This window comes from Alexandromys fortis, unplaced genomic scaffold, assembly GCF_014885135.2.
Source record: "Alexandromys fortis isolate MF-2015 unplaced genomic scaffold, M_Fortis_MF-2015_v1.1 scaffold_23, whole genome shotgun sequence".
NCBI lineage: Eukaryota > Metazoa > Chordata > Mammalia > Rodentia > Cricetidae > Alexandromys > Alexandromys fortis.
The window spans coordinates 7,509,775-7,526,476 of record NW_026067907.1 but is presented as its reverse complement, the minus strand read 5'-3'; the positions used below and the strand labels follow the sequence as shown (position 1 = coordinate 7,526,476).

At 48.1% G+C, this 16,702-nt stretch overlaps 1 protein-coding gene across 1 annotated transcript in view; it reads right to left on the bottom strand.

Moving 5' to 3' along the window:
• Positions 1 to 6,871: 6,871 nt before the first annotated feature.
• The window catches only part of Igf2r (insulin like growth factor 2 receptor), a 96,164-nt gene continuing 86,333 nt past the window's right edge, over positions 6,872 to 16,702 (bottom strand). Inside the window, exons 45-48 of the mRNA XM_050135894.1 lie at positions 15,736 to 15,922; positions 14,073 to 14,216; positions 13,091 to 13,160; positions 6,872 to 11,865 (exon numbers count right to left, since the gene is read on the bottom strand). Coding sequence (XP_049991851.1) covers positions 11,449 to 11,865; positions 13,091 to 13,160; positions 14,073 to 14,216; positions 15,736 to 15,922 — 818 coding nt within the window. The 3' untranslated portion in view covers positions 6,872 to 11,448. The remainder of the gene's footprint in view (positions 11,866 to 13,090; positions 13,161 to 14,072; positions 14,217 to 15,735; positions 15,923 to 16,702) is intronic.

Here is a 16,702-nt window from a genome sequence, read left to right as displayed (position 1 = left end):
AGAGATGGCTTCTGGAGGGGTGCGGGCGGACAAATTCGGTGTTCTTTAGGGAGCTGGCCACTGGGAGTTTCACCACGCTGCAGTGAGGACATGGGCAACACAAATTGGACTTGTGTTTTGTTTGTTTGCTCATTTGTTTGTTTCTTCTTTTGAGGACTCACAGGGGTTGGAGGGCAGAACTGGAAGAACTGAGGAGTGAGTGTGACCAGGGTTCATGATGTGAAATTCCCAAATGATCAATAACAATATGATGTAAAAAATAATAATAATAAATGTCCAGTCTCTTTTAAAATCCAACTGTGGGTTCCTACAAAAATTAGTTAAATACTTTCATACTTCAAGAGGGAAGGATCAGTACAGTTACAAACTGAACAAAGCCAAACCAAACTCGGTCTATAAATAACTCAGTATCTTCTGGGCTTCTTCAGAGCTATGGTGGCTTCTCCGGCTCCATCCTCTGCAGCACACACAGCTCGTCTTCCAGGCTCCAGCTGGCTCCAGTCCACCACTGCTGCTGTTCTTGGTCTTCCCATGGTACCGGCATCTCCAAAACACTGGGGTCTCTGCGGCAACTGGGCTGCACGTTCACCAAAAGCCTCTAATAGGCTTTCTTCATGGTGCCAAGCCTCAACTTACCCTTTCAGTCCTGGGGTTCCATTTGTTACTGAGGCTGTTCCTTCACCAGTGGTTTATCCTGGCCTCTCACACTGCCAAGCCTCAGCTGCTCTCCAGACCCCTTCCTACCTTCAAAACCATCACTACCAGCCCAACAGTGGTGGTATACGCCTTTAATCCCAGCACTTGGGAGGCAAAGGAAGGCAGATCTCAGTGATTTCAAGACCAGCCTGGTCTACAAAGAAAGTTCCAGGACAGCCAGGACTGTTACAAAGAGAAACTTTGTCTTGGGGGGGGGGGGGGGGGACCAGTAACACCTGGGTGAGCCTTAGACTACCAAATTCAGCTGCCAGCACGAAGGACAACCTTGGCCACCTCTGGAACACAGCTTCTGTGTGCCAACTCCTAGGGAACCACTAACTTCTTAGCTCCCGCTGGCTAGCATCAATTTTCCCAGTAAAGGTTTTACATTAGTGCTTCTGATCTCTTATTAATCACAGCCAATTCTTCAGCTCCACATAACCAGAACCACAGATTCTTCACACAAAAGGCCCAGTAGCATCTTTGCTTACCTCTGAAACTTCGCACGGTCTCTAACATCTTGTTCTCAACATGCTTTTGTCTTCCAATGCTGTAGGACAATGGTCTTTTATCCTGGTGCTTGTTATTATTTTTAATAAAATGCTGATTTGCCAATAGCCAGGCAGGAAATATAGGCGGGGCGACCAGGCAGGAAGTAGAGGCAGAGCAACGAGAATGCTGGGAAGAGGGAAGTGCAGTCTGCAGTTGTGACCCAGCCACAGAGGAAGCAAGATGTGACTGCCTTGCTGAAAAAGGTACCAAGCCACATGGCTAACATAGATAAGATATATGGGCTACTTTAAGTTATAAGAAGTAGTTAATAAGAAGAGCCTGAGATACTGGGCCAATCAGTTTATAACTAATATAGACCTCTGTGTGATTTCTTTGGGACTTAACAACTGCGGGAACCAGGCAGGACAAAAACCTCAGCCAGCAGAAGGAAGGTCCCACTGAACAGCTCACTGAGCTCTCAATCCTCAATGGCTTTTCTAGACCGAAGTTCCAAAGTCCTTACACAGTCCTTCCCCAAACAACATGGCCAGGTCTGTCACAGCAACACCCCACTCCTGGTACTTGCCTTAGTTAGGTTACTATCGCCGTGATGAAACACCATGACCAGAAGAAAAGTTGGGGAGCCTTCCACTTCCACATCCATTGTCTATCACTGAAGGAAGTCAGGACAGGAACTCAAACAGGGCGGGAACCTGGAGGCAGGAGCTGATGTAAGGCCATGGAGGGGAGCTGCTAACTGGCTTGCTCCAAATGGCTTGCTCAGCCTGAGTGCCTATAGAACCCAGGACCACCAGCCAGGGGTGACCTCACTCACAGTGGACTGAACCCTCTAACATCAATCACTAATTAAAATTGTGGTCTGCCTGCAGTCTGGTTTTATGGGGCATTTCTCAATGGAGGCTTCCCTTCTTTCAAATGACTCTAGCTTGTATCAAGTTGATATAAAACCAGCTAGCACACATTGCTCAAGTTATGTGATTTACAAGATTGAAAGACTGACTAAACCTTGGGGCCGAGGATGTATCTCAGCTAGCAAAGGGTTTGCTAAGCACATATGGAGTCCTGGGTCCAATTCCCAGCACCTCACAAATTGAGGCTGGGGACTCAGTCCTATATTCCCAGAACTGAGGAGGTGGAGGCAGGATGATCAGACATTCAAGGATGTCTTCCACTCACCACACATTAGGGGCCAGCCTGAGACCTTGTCTCAAAAAGAGAAAAAAGTATTAAACAAAGCTTAAAATGTAAGTGAAATTTAAAAATTAAGTGTGTGTGTGTATGATATGTCTAAACACACACACACACACACACATATTCTGGGCTCTAGGAGGGCACGTGACTGTAGGAGCAGGTCCCTGGGCTGGTTTAAATGAGAAACATCACCAAAGGTTCATGTGTTTGACTACTTGCTCACAGGAGCTTTGGCTGGAGATCCGTGCCCCAAGGCACGTTTTCCCTGGTGTCCCTGTACCAGAGGAAGCCTCTCCCCAGTGGTGCTAATCCCAGTCTTCAACTTCCTGCTTGCTCTTTTCACCTCCGAACTGCAGTTTTCATTTCTTTCAGCCCTGCTTGTTGCTCTTATTATCTATGGGGCTACACCAGGATTATCAGAAATAGCCAAGCCGCAGACTCGGCCAACGCTAGGCTATCTGGAAATTTCCCTCTGTCAAAGAAGTTAGTCCATCACGCTCTAATTCAGCTTCATGTCCATTCTCAGAACATGGGCAGAATGCAGCCAGATTCTTCACCAAAATATCACAGGAATGGTGTCTAGACAGAGTCCTTGTTCCCCTCTGAAACCTCCTGAGCTGGGTCTCCGCTGTCTGCACTAAAGCCGTCCACGCTTGAACTAGAAAGCGGCTACATACAAACGCTGATTGCAACCAACCCCAAGATGGCAGCCACACCCGGCACTGTTGTTCCCATGGCCACAGCTTTGGAGGTTAAAAAAAAAAAAAAAGCAAGAGTAAGGGAACCATGAGTTCTTCCTCCATGGTTGCAGGTAACCATGGCAACTTGTGGCTATCTATGAGTCTCTTCAAGGAGACACTGAGAAGCCATTGCCAGAAGCTGTAAAGGTAAAGCGTTGAGTTGTGGTGGAGACCCCCAAGATGTTAGAGTTGCCACAGCCATGAAACATCTGCCAGTCAGAGCTAAGAAGTGGAACCAGCCAAAGAGAGAGGAATGTTACAGGCAGCTTGGGGAAGAAGCCATTTGAGCCCTTTGACACTGAGGGCCCAGAGAGTAGATACAGGCATACAGAATTGTGGGGGGTGACTTTTTTCGGAGGGTTTGTTTGGCTTTGGTCCAATCTTTCCTCACTATGCCCCCATTTCTCCCTAGTGAGAATGCATACATCCAGGTAGTTGTCTGTTGGAAGTATATGATTTGTTACTTTTTTTTTCTTTTATAGGGGGATCACTACTAAGAAATTACCTTAACATCCCATCCCTGACTTCAAGCTCTACTATAGAGCTATGGTAATAAAAACAGCTTGGTATTGGCATAAAAACAGACAATAGATCAATGGAATCGAAGTGAAGACCTTGATATTAATCCACACACCTATGAACACCTGATTTTTGACAAAGAAGCCAAAATCATACAATGGAAAAAAGAAAGCATCTTCAACAAATGGTGCTGGCATAACTGGATGCCGACATGTAGAAGAATGCCAATAGATCCACATTTATTCCCATGCACAAAACTCAAGTCCAAATGGATCAAAGGCCTCAACCTAAATCCAGTTACACTGAACTTGCTAGAAGAGAAAGTGGGAAGTAGCCTTCAATGCATGGGCACAGGAGACCATTTCCTAAATATAACACCAGTAGCACAGACGCTGAGAGCAACAATTAATAAATGGGACTTCCTGAAACTGAGACGCTTCTGTAAAGCAAAGGACATGGTCAACAAGACAAAATGGCAGCCTACAGGATGGGAAAAGATCTTCACCAACCCCACATCTGACAGTGACTGGTCTTCAAAATATATAAAGAATTCAAGATACTAGACATCAAAATACTAAGGAACCCAATTTAAAGATGGGGTATAGGTCTAAACAGAGAATTCTCAACAGAAGAGTCTCAAATGGACAAATGACATTTAAGGAATTGCTCAACATCCTTAGTCATCAGGAAAATGCAAATCAAAGTGACTCTGAGATATCTCACACCTGTCAGAATGGCTAAGATCAAATACACTGGTGACACCTTATGCTGGAGAAGATGCAGAGTAAGGGGAACTCTCCTCCACTGCTGGTGGGAGTACAAACTTGTACAGCCACTTTGAAAATCAGTATGGTGGTTTTTCAGAAAACTGGGAATCAATCTGCCTCAAGATCCAGCAATATCACTCCCGAAAATATACCCAAAGAATGTACAATCATACCACAAAGACATTTGCTCATCTATGTTCATAGCAGAATTATTTGTAATAGCCAGAACCTGGAAACAACCTAGATGTCCTTCAACCAAAGAATGGATAAAGAAATTGTGGCACATTTACACAATGGAGTATTGCTCAGTGGTAAAAACAATGACATCTTGAAATTTGCAGGCAAATGCATAGAACTAACAAAAAAACATCCTGAGTGAGGTAACCTAGACCCAGAAAGACAAACATGGCATCTTGTCACTCATAAGTGGATAGTAGATGTAAAACAAAGGACACAGAGACGACAATCCACAACCCCGGGGAAGCTAACTAAAAATGAGGACCCTAAGAGGGACACACATGGAGGGTGCCAGGAAAGAGAAATGGTTAAGCTCTCCGGGGCAAACTGGGGAGTAGAAGTGGGGGGGGGGAAGAGTTGGGAAAATGAGGGCTTGAGATGGCCTGAGTTGGAGAAGGGATGGAGAGGGAGAACAATGAAGGAAATATCTTGACAGAGGGAGCTATTGTGGGTTAGGGAGAAACCAGGTACTGGTGAAATTCCCAGGAACCCACAAGGATGACCAAAGACTCCTAGCAATAGTGGAGAGGTTGCCTGAACTGGCCTCCCCCTATAATCAGATTAGTGACTGCCATAATTGTCATCATAGACCCTACATCCGGTAACTGATGGAAGCAGATGCAGTGACCCATAGTCAAGCACTGCGCTGAGCTCCTGGAGAGCTGAAGAGAGGGAGCAGGGATCAATCATATGAGCAAGGGGGTCAAGATCATGATTGGGAAAACCATGGACAGCTCACGGACTCTGGACTGACAGCTGGGGATCCTGCATGGGCCCAAACTAAGCCCTCTGAATGTAGTAGAGTTGTGTAGCTTGATCTGTTGGGAGGGGGGCTGGCAGCGGGACCAGAACTTATCCTAGGTGCATGAACTGGCTTTTTGGAGCCTATTCCTATTGTGGGATAGCTTGTTTAGCCTTGATACAAGAGGGAGGGACTTGGTCTTGCCTCAATTTGGTATCCAGACTTTATTGACTCCCCAAGGGAGGCCTTACCTCCTCTGAGGATGGATGGGGGTGGGAGGAGGGGAGGGAGGAGCGGGAGAAAGGAGGGAGGGGGAACTGGTGCTAATATGTAAAATTTAAAAATAAAAAAAATTGCCTTAAGTATCAGAAGACTTTGGACTTTTGAAGTGTTAAGATTGTTAATGACTATGTGGGGACTTTTGAAGTTTGACTCTAAGTATTTTGCATTATGATATAACCATGAAGGGTGTCAGAGGCTATATGTGGTGGCTTAAATGAGAAGTATCTCTCATGGGGCAATGTGTTTGAACACTTGCCTCCCTGTTGGTGGTGCTGTGTGGGGAAGCAATGAAACCCGTAGGAGATAGAGCATTGCTGGAGGGAGGGTGTCACTGGGGGTGGTCTATAGTCTCACCTCCCTCCCTCCCTCTCTTTCCCTCTCTGCCCCCGCCCCCATATGTAGATTACACTGTGATCAGTCAGCTTCCGGCTCCTGCAACTATAAGCTCCTTGAGTTGCTTTTGGTCATGATGTTTCTATTGCAGCAGTGAAATGATGCCGCCCTACACACGCACACAGGAACACTGGGCAACAGCCTCACAGACGACCCAGTGAGTCCTGTGTTTCCACGGCTCTTTTGTTCCACGGAACTCAAGAGCCAGTCCTTGTTGCCCAGGTATCCACTGGCTGGCCTACTCAGAGCTTACACCACACAGGAGAGAGTCAAATCTCCTCCCTCCCCACCATCTTTCTTCCTCTTCCTAAGAGCTCAGTCTATGGTCTGTTTCCCGGGAGAAGGAAGGAAAGCAGGAGGGTGGGAAGGGAGGCATGAGGGATAGGATGGGAGAGAGCAAGGGAAGGAGGGCACTTGCAAGTCCCACCCCAAAGAAAGGTCAAGCAATTAACTCTGACTAAGATACTTGTCTTTTCTGAGCTCCTAAGGTGTTCACTTCCCTGAGACGTGCCCTCATTTTTGCCATCCGGCCATCCAACTTGGAACATACACAAAGGGTCTCAATCCACATGTTAAGAACCACTGGACTGAGGTCAGTCCCAAGAGACAGGTTTAGTTACTCCAAGACCCACCTATTATTTATTACACAGCACCCCATGCCCATCATCCCCTCACATGTGCCCACTTGCCGCGGACCGTCCCTCTCGGAGACCACCACCCACGGGAGAACAGGGTGAAGGATAGGATAGTCAGGATACGATGCAAGGGAAATGACAGACAGACACACTGTGTAGTGAAAATCTGCTGCAACTTTACTTCTGCAAAGCTTCAGTTTTTGTACAAAACAGATCAAAGAACTTGGCAGGTGCATTACATCACCCCACTCAGGGTTCCAGACATAAATCAAGATTAAGCATAACCAAAATAGAGCTTCTTCTACGTGCTCCTTTCTACGTGTTCCCCCTTCCGTGCTCAAGATGTTGGCAAGGACTTTTAGTTTTGTTTTGTCTTTTAGAATTCTGTCTCACACCATTATTTACTTTCTACCGTGGGTGACTAGTTCTCAGGGTCCTGTGTTTAGCTTTCCATCTATATAGTTTTTATTCTTTGTTCCATATCTCCTAATAGTTTTCTCATTTTCTCATGATAGTTCTTATACCAATATATTAAAACTAGTCTCATGTTATCAATAATTTCCTTTCTTTCCTTCTTATTATAAAGACTCCAGGGTTTCTGAGATCTAGCTAATCTTTTCATAAAGGGGAATTTTCTCTAACTCTCCTTTTCTTCTCTAAATCTGATTCACCTTGATGATTCCCTCGTAACATATTAACCTTAGCCGCTTCTGTTTCATAAATAATAAAGTTTCCCAGGCTCATGTGGCGTGGGGCATACTTCAGTTCCTCAAGGACTGCTTTATTGAACAGTGGAGCCGAGCCAAGGACGTACTTTGATCTCTTGGTAAGCGGTCAGCTATAAACAAGAAAGTTAAGAAATACAGAGAAAGATCAGGCAAGGTGTTAGGAGGGCTCGCTCTCAGGGCCATCTCCAGATACGAGATTTGCCTAGGGCATCAGGTCCTCTCTGGACTGCTGATTGCCAGGGGGACCACCTGGGGCTTCGCTCCAAGAAGCTCTAACCCCAATCCTTCAGCAGGCAAAAGCCAGCGCAGAGGCATTTTGTCACTACACGGCAGTCACTGCTGTGGACGTGGCACCCACTGACTCTTCTTTCTGGCACAAACGAGCAGCGTGGGGACACGCCAGCTCGATCTTTTTGAACTTTCCTGCCTCTAGTGTGAGTCCAATTGTTTCCTTTAGAAATTACTAGTCTCCAGTGTTGTGTCATATGCAAACAAACTAAGATCACAGGTCATCTGCCCTGAGTCATGTCTCAATAAATCAATTCACCAGACACCAGTGGCACATTTTCCAAAACAGTCTATGCATCAGCTTAACTCACCCAATGTCCAACTAGACATAAATTCCACGTGGTGCTTTCTGCCTCAGTGGACTCCAGGTACGGGTACCTCCTGGAGCCAAGGAAGGGACAGGGGGTGACATAGATACAGGAGCAAGAACTGAGGCTGGGTTCCCCAGGAAAGGGAGAAGCCAGGCTGGAGGATAAGCCTAGGTCCTATGAAGTACTGACTTCCTAGATTATTCTAGATGTGACCAAGGAAATCCAGCTGACCTTCCTAGTAAAATGGGAATGACCTAGTCCTGCCGAAAGGACTAGCGGTAGGCTTTGGGGGATACGCTAGGAAAAGTCAGCAATGACTCAGCAGGAATGGCAAATGGGCTTCAAGCCTACCCAGTGAGCCCCAGGGTGAGAGCAGTTGGTCTCCCTGTGCCCTGTCATTTCTCTCCACATTTTTCTGAGACTGCCCCGGAAACTGCTTGACCCTCCCAGGGCTGTGAGCAAAGGTAGCTCCTCCATTCTATCTATACAAATCAATATGAGCATTGGGAACACCTTCCTGCTCCCTCGAGCCATGTGACTATGCGGTAGTTCTAGAATAACTACAGCCAGAACCTACAGGAAGCCCAAGCTTAGGGTGAGAGCTCAGCAGAGGGTCCTGACCAGAGAAGCACACAGCTGGGCATGGGCTCCTCAGAGGCTGAAATAGGGATTCTAGAAAGTCAGTGTCCTCTATACCATAGTCCCCAGTCTAAGGGCCATGATGCTGGAGGGGGAGAAGGGGGAGGAGGGACAGAAGGGACCAATGGGCCCTTGACTCTGAACCATCATCCACAGGTATTCTAACAGGGTGACTGCAGCCCTTCCCAAGGGCTTGGCTGTATAATGCTGAGTAGTGGCTGACACTGGGGCCTCAAGTGCTTTGCAGTGTCTCTGATAACCCATTCCCGCTTCTCCAGGAAGCTCAGCGAGGCTTTGCCTGCATCGTCCTTAACTCCCCATTCATTCCATCAGCATTCAACACTCAAACAGAGGCACAGAAAACCGTGACAAAAGCAAAATAAAATACGAAGGCAGCATTCTGTTCAATAAGATTTTTTCTGAAGATGCAACTTCCTCCTACTTGCTCTTAGGCAGGTTTTGCCAAAAGATTCTGTACCAAGAGCAGGCGAGGATCACTGAGCTATATTCTCTGAGGCTGGAGGGAGGAGGAGGCAGGGCAAAAGCATCCACACCTCTTGGCACATCCTCTTCCCTGATGAGGGCCAGAGCTAAGCCCACAAGACAGGAGCCAGCAAAGCCAATACCCTTCTCTGCTACTGAGCTTACCAAGGGGCAATGGGCCTCTGCAAAGGCCCCTGTGTATGGAGAGGAAGGGAGAACGGCTATAAGATCCCCCACCCCCCGGACAGACTACCTGGGCAATGGGCTAGAAATACAGCTCAGGAGTAGGCAGATCTTGTCCCATATCACAAAGCCCTGGGTTGGTCCCTAATACCACAAGAAGTGGGCATGGAAACACACATCTATAATCCCAGCAGTCAGGTGGAGGCAGAGCCCAAAGAATCCAAAGTTCAAGATCATCTGTGGCTACAGAGCAAGTTCTAGGCTCCACGAGGCAGGCTACGTCTTAGAAGGGGTGTCAGAGCAGTCGGCATATACGTACCATGGCATCGAAGGGCTGGTCTGATGAGTCACGAGTGGTACAGAGGACACACACACTGGACACAGACGATTCATACCCTGGACACTCGAGTGGGACACACAAGATCTCTTCCCGTCACAAATGTTCTATTTAAAACACATGGATTATGTCTGGTATCTTCAACTGGTCAACAGACACTTCAGACAGCACATCGATGACTATCGGGACGACTGGGGTCAACTCTCAGTTAAGATAAAGATGCATGAATTTACTCGGGCCTAGCCTGGGCCGCACACAAAGAGGCTTTACTGGTCACTGGAGAGGAATGGCAGCTTTGCTTTGGTAGATGGAAATACAGAGACTTATGTGCAAGAATGGAGCCTTCAGACCCAGGTAAAGCTGACTTAGCACACAAGTGGGCCAGCTTCAGGAAAAGGCAACCCAAAAGCAAATGCCTTTTAAAATTTAGACAGAAAGAAAAACCAGGCAATCAGAATGACCACTAGCTCAGCAAGTGGCCATAATCAAGGGGGGGGGGTGTCATTTACACCTAATTAATAATTTATTTTTTATTGAAATCGAATACTTTATATTACAGTAAAGTTGATTGAAAAAAATGAACAGAAAAATCAATTTTTAAAAATACACTCATGTTGAAATCAAATAAGCCAGCCAAATTGGCATAAACCAAGAAATCTGCAGGGCGGTTCGCTTTTCGGTGTGTAGATACCACCTATGCACAGTCCTACAATGTGAGAAGTCACTGAACACGTCAAGAAAAGTCCACAGCCAGTGGAAGAACACCGGGCCTGCCTTTCAATCCTGGGACCCTGCCCGGGCACAGGTCCACACATAACACTGGCCCACCGTGTTCCACACGATGTCTGTAAGTCACCCTGTGCAAATTAAGGCTTCTTATAGGTCAAATGGATGATAAACACTTTTTCCCCTTTAAAAAAAAAAAAAGCACAGTAAAGGTGGTATCATGAGAACCTGAAGAGACCTACAACCCAAACTGGAAGTGCAGCTACTCTCCGTGTTGCCTCAACTCCAGTCACGTGTACAAAAGTCCTTCTCTGGGTGAGCTGCTGGGAAGGCAGCACCCAGGAGGATGCGTGCAAAGAGCTGCAGGTACAATGCGAGGCATGGAGCAGGCAGGCCTTCCCAGCCTGGGCACTCAGGGACCTGTGGACGTGCGTGCCTACAACATGGAAAGCGAAGAGGAATACTGCAGCTCACTAGCGTGTGTATCCAGGACAGTCCAGGAGCCACGCGACGGCCCCAGCACACTGCCAGCTTCTCCTCATCACACCCTTGCTGGCAGAAGAAACTGGCTTTTTTCTTTTTGTTTTGTTTTTCGCAAACCTGAGTAGTAATTGTCGGAGTCAATAAATAGGGGGAGAGAATTACATTGCTAAAAATATAAATGGTCAAACACCCTAGAGGGTCTAAAGCAGCAAGGGTTTTTTCAAACACAGCCCTCTGTGCTGAGATGCATGTGGCCTTGGCACCTGTTGGAAGGAAGCACACTGCAGCTATGCTTGGAAGTGAGGACTTGGGGCAAAACCCTGGCACGAAGTACCGCCCTTTGGCCAATTCAAGCAACACTTGTTCCATGACTGTAAACGACCATGAAGGAGGGGTGCCACCTCCTTCACCCTCTCCCCCGTCACAAAAACTCTTCCCTTTGAAGCAGTTTTTGTTAAAGGCAAAATGATAGAAGCATCATCGAGTTGAAGTCTTATTTGGTTGGAGGTGCTTGGCTGTCCCATGGCTCCACGTTCTCCTGTAGGCACCGCGGAGTCAGATATGCAAGAGGTCTTCGTCGCTGTCGTCATGGAAGGACACCAGCGTGGCAGAGGTGGGTGACTTGTGCTGTCCAGGTCTGGACTTCCCTTTTCTGGCCTTCTCTCCTCGGACCAGCCCTACCCTATCGTCCTCCCTTTCCCTAAGGACCTTGCACTGTGGGTTTCTCATGGGCTGTGACCTTTCTACCTCGGCTCCTCTGCCCGAGTGAACTTTCACCTCTGGAATGGTCAGGACTTCGTCCTCACTGTCCTGGTCATCCCCGTGCAGTGAAGTGAGAGCATCTGCTTTCACGGCCTTGGTGGTGATGTGGCCGTTCTCCTGCCCCTCTTTGCCTGGTCTTGGGGTTGGCGGCTGGACCTCTTCCATCAGCCATTCTGTTTCATTCTCATCTGTCTCCTCTTCCTTGTTGACCTGCCAGAGAACAACAGCAGAGACCGTGTGAAACCCAGCAAAGATACCCACCTGCTGCCAGCGAGCTCTCCTGGTACAGCCCACCAGGGCCTCTCTGTGCTGGCATGAGATGAGAACCTGCAAAGTAGAGCCACTGGCAAGAGTCTCACAAGCAAATGAGCAGGCCAGGAGGACAGGACTTGACATGGCCCATGACTGCTAAGCTATGCTGGCAGAGAGGGGCTCTTTTGGGAGGCTGTGTACTGAGGAGAGGGCATCTGGTGTGCAAGAGAAGATACAGGAAGGGCTTGGATCAGAGCATCAAATTTCTAAATTTTCTGTATTTATGTGTATGTTCAAATGTGCACAGGTGCACGTGTATGCACATGTGTGTGTACACATAGGAAAATCTTGGCTATCATCCTCAGAAGCTATCTACCATGGTTCTTTTGTTTTGCAACAAGGTCTCCACTGGCTAGCGTTCACCAAGGAGATGGGGCTGGCTGGCCAGTTGGCCCAGAGCTGCACCCTCTGAATACCCCGGGCACTCTAGCATGCATCACCATGCCCAAGGCTTTTTTTTTTTTTTTTAAATGGGTTCTAGAGGATCGTGCTATACCAACCGAGCCATCTTCCCAGTCCAATTTATTTTTTAAAAGTGATCTGGCAATACGTCTGAGAACTAGTTCTTTACACTGTCTGACTACGTATCAGTGTGATTGGTTTAATAAAGAAGCTAAATGGCCAATAACTAGGCAGGATTTTCAGGGCAGAGGCTAAGGAGTCAGGAGGATACGTAGAAAGAAGCAAGATGAAGATGCCGTGCTGAAAGAAGGTACCACCACATGGCAGGGGGTAGATAAGAAATATGGGTTAATTAAGTTATAAGAGCTACTTAGTAATAAGCCTAAGCTAGGGGCCAAGCATTTACAGATAATAGTAAGTCTCTATGTGGCTTTTTGGGAGCGGCGGTGGAACAGGAAAATTCCACCAACATATGTGTGAGGGCTATAAACACATCTGTGTCCTTTGGCCTCTTTTGAAAGTCTGAGAGAAACTACCCAGATACTTGGTGCACAGGGCTTCATCACTGAGGCTTACTCTAAGAGTTCCAAACATTTGGGGACAGGCTATCAGATGATGTGAGGAGGGTTCCCTCCCAAGACACTCTATGCCAGCATGCAGGAAGGCTCGGGCAGCACGGGCAGCGCTGCAGGGAGCAGCTGCCCCACGAAGCGGACAGTACCTTCGAGTACTTGTAGGACACACCCGAGCTTCTTCTGCAGCAGTTGGTTAGCTTGTTGACCACAGCTTCCCTGTCAAACAGAAAACACAGTAAATGGACAGAAGAATGAGCGGAGACAAGGCACCCAGCCGGTTGGCACAAGTCCGGTCTGCACAGCTCCTAAGGACTGTGTCCTAAGGGCGGGGCATTTGGAATGACTGACAGCACCGTGACAGCACAGCTGGGACCACTGGGCTCAGATCAGGCCGAGAAGTGCCAGTCTTGCTCCACCCTTGAGACTAACAAGGTCAGCAGCAGGAACACACCTCTGTGTGCCCAGACTACTCTGGTGGCGGCTTCCACGGGTATATGCCCATTGCTCTGCCTGAGCCCCACCCCTCCCTCCGAGTTCACATCTGAGCATGGTTGACTATACACTCATCCACTTTCCCAGGGCTGCTCTAATGTGTGACATAAAAATCTAACAAAAAAACAGAATCATGTAACAAGCCTTTCACCTAGCAAAGCAAGGCCAACAGGAGAGAGCACCTGACACACAGTACGTGTTTAATAAGTGCTCACTTTGTGTGATGTGGGGGAAGGATAGTCAGTTGATCAGTAAAAAAAAAAAAAATTCGCTCATAAGATTCTTAACTTATCAGTCTTTGGACTTCATAGGCTCATGTGTCTTAGACCCATCAGCACCAACTGAGAAGACTGTGATGTGCACAATGAGTGTGAACTAGAACCTGTGGTGTGCACATCCAGTGTGAACTTGAACCACTTCCCCCCACTTCAGCACCTATGAACAACGCCAAAGTTCTGGGCAATCTCATGCTGTGTCATGGAAATTAAGACATTTAAACACAGTGGTATCCACTGCTTAGAATTTTGAACCTAGATGTTTGCTGTTGCCAGGTTCAAAACCCAAGCCCATAGCTAAGACTGGATGAACTGCTGGCTCGGCCCGGCCTGGCCCCTCCTACCTTGCTGCCCACTTTACCTTCTCTCCTTCTTATAAAGCAACAAGGCCAGCAAACAGCCAGTTAGCGCCACCAGGAGAAGGCTGAGAATGGCCCCGACGGCCTGACTCCGCTCTGAGAGTCCCTTGTACTCTGGTCCTGCATTGTCACCATCCAAGGCCATACTAGAAAGACATCCACAGAAAGGAAGCTATGTCAGGAGCTGTGGAGAGCAATATTCCAAGGAAACTAGGTCCCAGAAGCTAGCCCCTACTCAATCCAGACCAGGACACGTGACCCAGGAGGCTTAGAAAGTAGCACCTAGAGTGTTCTGAGAATGTTTACAGTGGGAAGAGGTCTACTGACAAAAATAGCAGGAGCTGAAGACATGGACCAGCCATGCACATCATCTGTGGGTCTGCCTGGCCCTGCAGAGCCCTGCAGGCCAAGCAAAGACAGGGATTCTCCTGTACCAGGCCATCTTAGAATCTAGCCCTGGGGCATCTGGCTAGAGGGATATCTAGGACTGGGGTAGGCGCAAACGCTGTGGAGCCTGCTGGTTCTAGCCTGGCTGGCCCAAGAACACTACTATGAAATGGAATAATCCCACCATGCCCACTCAATGCCAGTCCCGAGGGAGGAAGTAGGACATCCAGGATGCTCGGCACACAAAGGAAGCAGTTGTACATGGACACAGGCTGACTGTCCCTTCTGCTCAGGAGGGCTCAGCATGAAGGCTTGACACTCCAGAGCTCTCTGGTTTCCTGCCACTCAGGGCCACCACACACGACACAACACAGCGACACAACAGCATCTTCTGCCCCAGAGAAGCTGGGGCAGGGATGAAAGGAGTGACAGGAGGTATCTGGACTCCTAAGAGTTTGGGGGCAAACAGGCTATTCACATAATAAAGACAATTACAGTGAAAGTTTGGCTCCAGAATAATGCAAATAAACTGGTGAGCGCCACCAAGCAAGAGCTCTGATGGGCTGGTGTGCATCACCGCCACACAATCTCATACTAACACCAGGAAGCTAGGAAACAACGGAAGAGCTTGGTGTTCAGACCGGCCCTAGCCCGCACCTCTTAACCTGTGCTGGGGTAGGAATATCGCATGCTAACAGCAGTGTGGGGAGTCTGCAGACCTCCAAGCCAGAGCCGGCGCAGGCGCTCAAGGGCATGTTAAGATGCTCTGGAACACTTTCGTCACTGTTCACCTCTGAATTCTTCGAATTCTAGCCTCGACTGCTCCTTTACACCAAGGATTACTTACAAATAACAGGTCTTAGTTTCCACATGCAAATAAAGATAATGGTCCCTGGACATGAAAACACCATGATTTCCTCCCTCCCTGGCCTGGAGTCCTTGGAGCATTCCCCTTCCTGCCCCTAAAACTCCAGGCTCTGGAGCGTATTCTAAAGACCTACAGAGTGCTTTGTTCACCCCAATACAGAAATGCTTCACTCCAACTGAACTGCAGTCTGCCATGTAAAGCACACGGAGCACAGGAAAGGCTGACGGAATCACAACAGCCCTGCTCCCGGCAGCTGAGGGAAGGGAGATGGTGTGTACGACAAAGACAATGGCACAGACCAGGATTCATCTTTTGTCCTCATCAGAATACATCCCAATATAACAGCAAGGGAAAACACAGAGGCTTAGCCTTGAACAGTGATGGGAAAGGGACATGGCTACCACACTCACCCCAGAGGACAGACAGCCGCAGTATACCAGGAGAACAGGTACTGGCAGTCAGCAGTCTCGTGGCTGAACTCTGGGATCCCATCCTTCACCAGAGGGTCACAGTGGAAGAAGATGGTGGAGGAGACAGACTTGGTCTTATCTTTCCCACACTTGGAGGACGAGGCAAACACCACATCCAGATCGCCATCTGTCACCCAGGAAAGGAGACCATAGCATCATTACCAGTCACCACATGGACACTTCAAATGTCCGCGTGCACTCTGTCTTCACAGGTTTGTCCAAAGCATGGGAAGATTTTAACCTCATCTAACATGAGGTCTGGCCTTTGTCCTTGGCTACTGATAGGATTTACGGTGGGCTGACCAGGTCTCCTTCAGCCTAGACAACAGAATCAGCATGCCTAGCCAGCAGTACTCCAGGGAGACATCACACATCACTGTAGGGATGGCGGCACAGCCTATTTCCACAGGGAGGCCAGAGGAGGGTCTGCACCTGGCTCCCAGCCTTCCCCAGGAGCATCCTGTCACAGGTGACTACAGCCTAGAACCTCAACTATAATCAACTACAAGCAGGAGGACAACAGCTCCCAGAGAATTCTGGGAGTTCTCACCCAAATTTCCAAATGGGAGTGACCTATGGAAACCACTGAATGAGCCCTTGGTGTCAGAAATACAGGAAGACTGAGTGGACCCTGCTCTAACCTCATTCTACCAGCTCCTGTTCTCTTGATTATGGATCTGGAAACACTATGTTAAAAGTTAACTGTCACATGGTTCAAAAGCAAATCACAAAAGATATATGGTGAAAGATGAGTTATTTCAAACAAAAAATACACACGGCCTTGCAGGAACACACTCGTGTGGTAACGAGAATGACTGGTGCCAGTCAACCTCCCCACACCTGTTCTTACTCAGCTTGATGGGGTCCGCCACCATCACGGCAAACTTACGGTGTTGGTTCTCTCCTT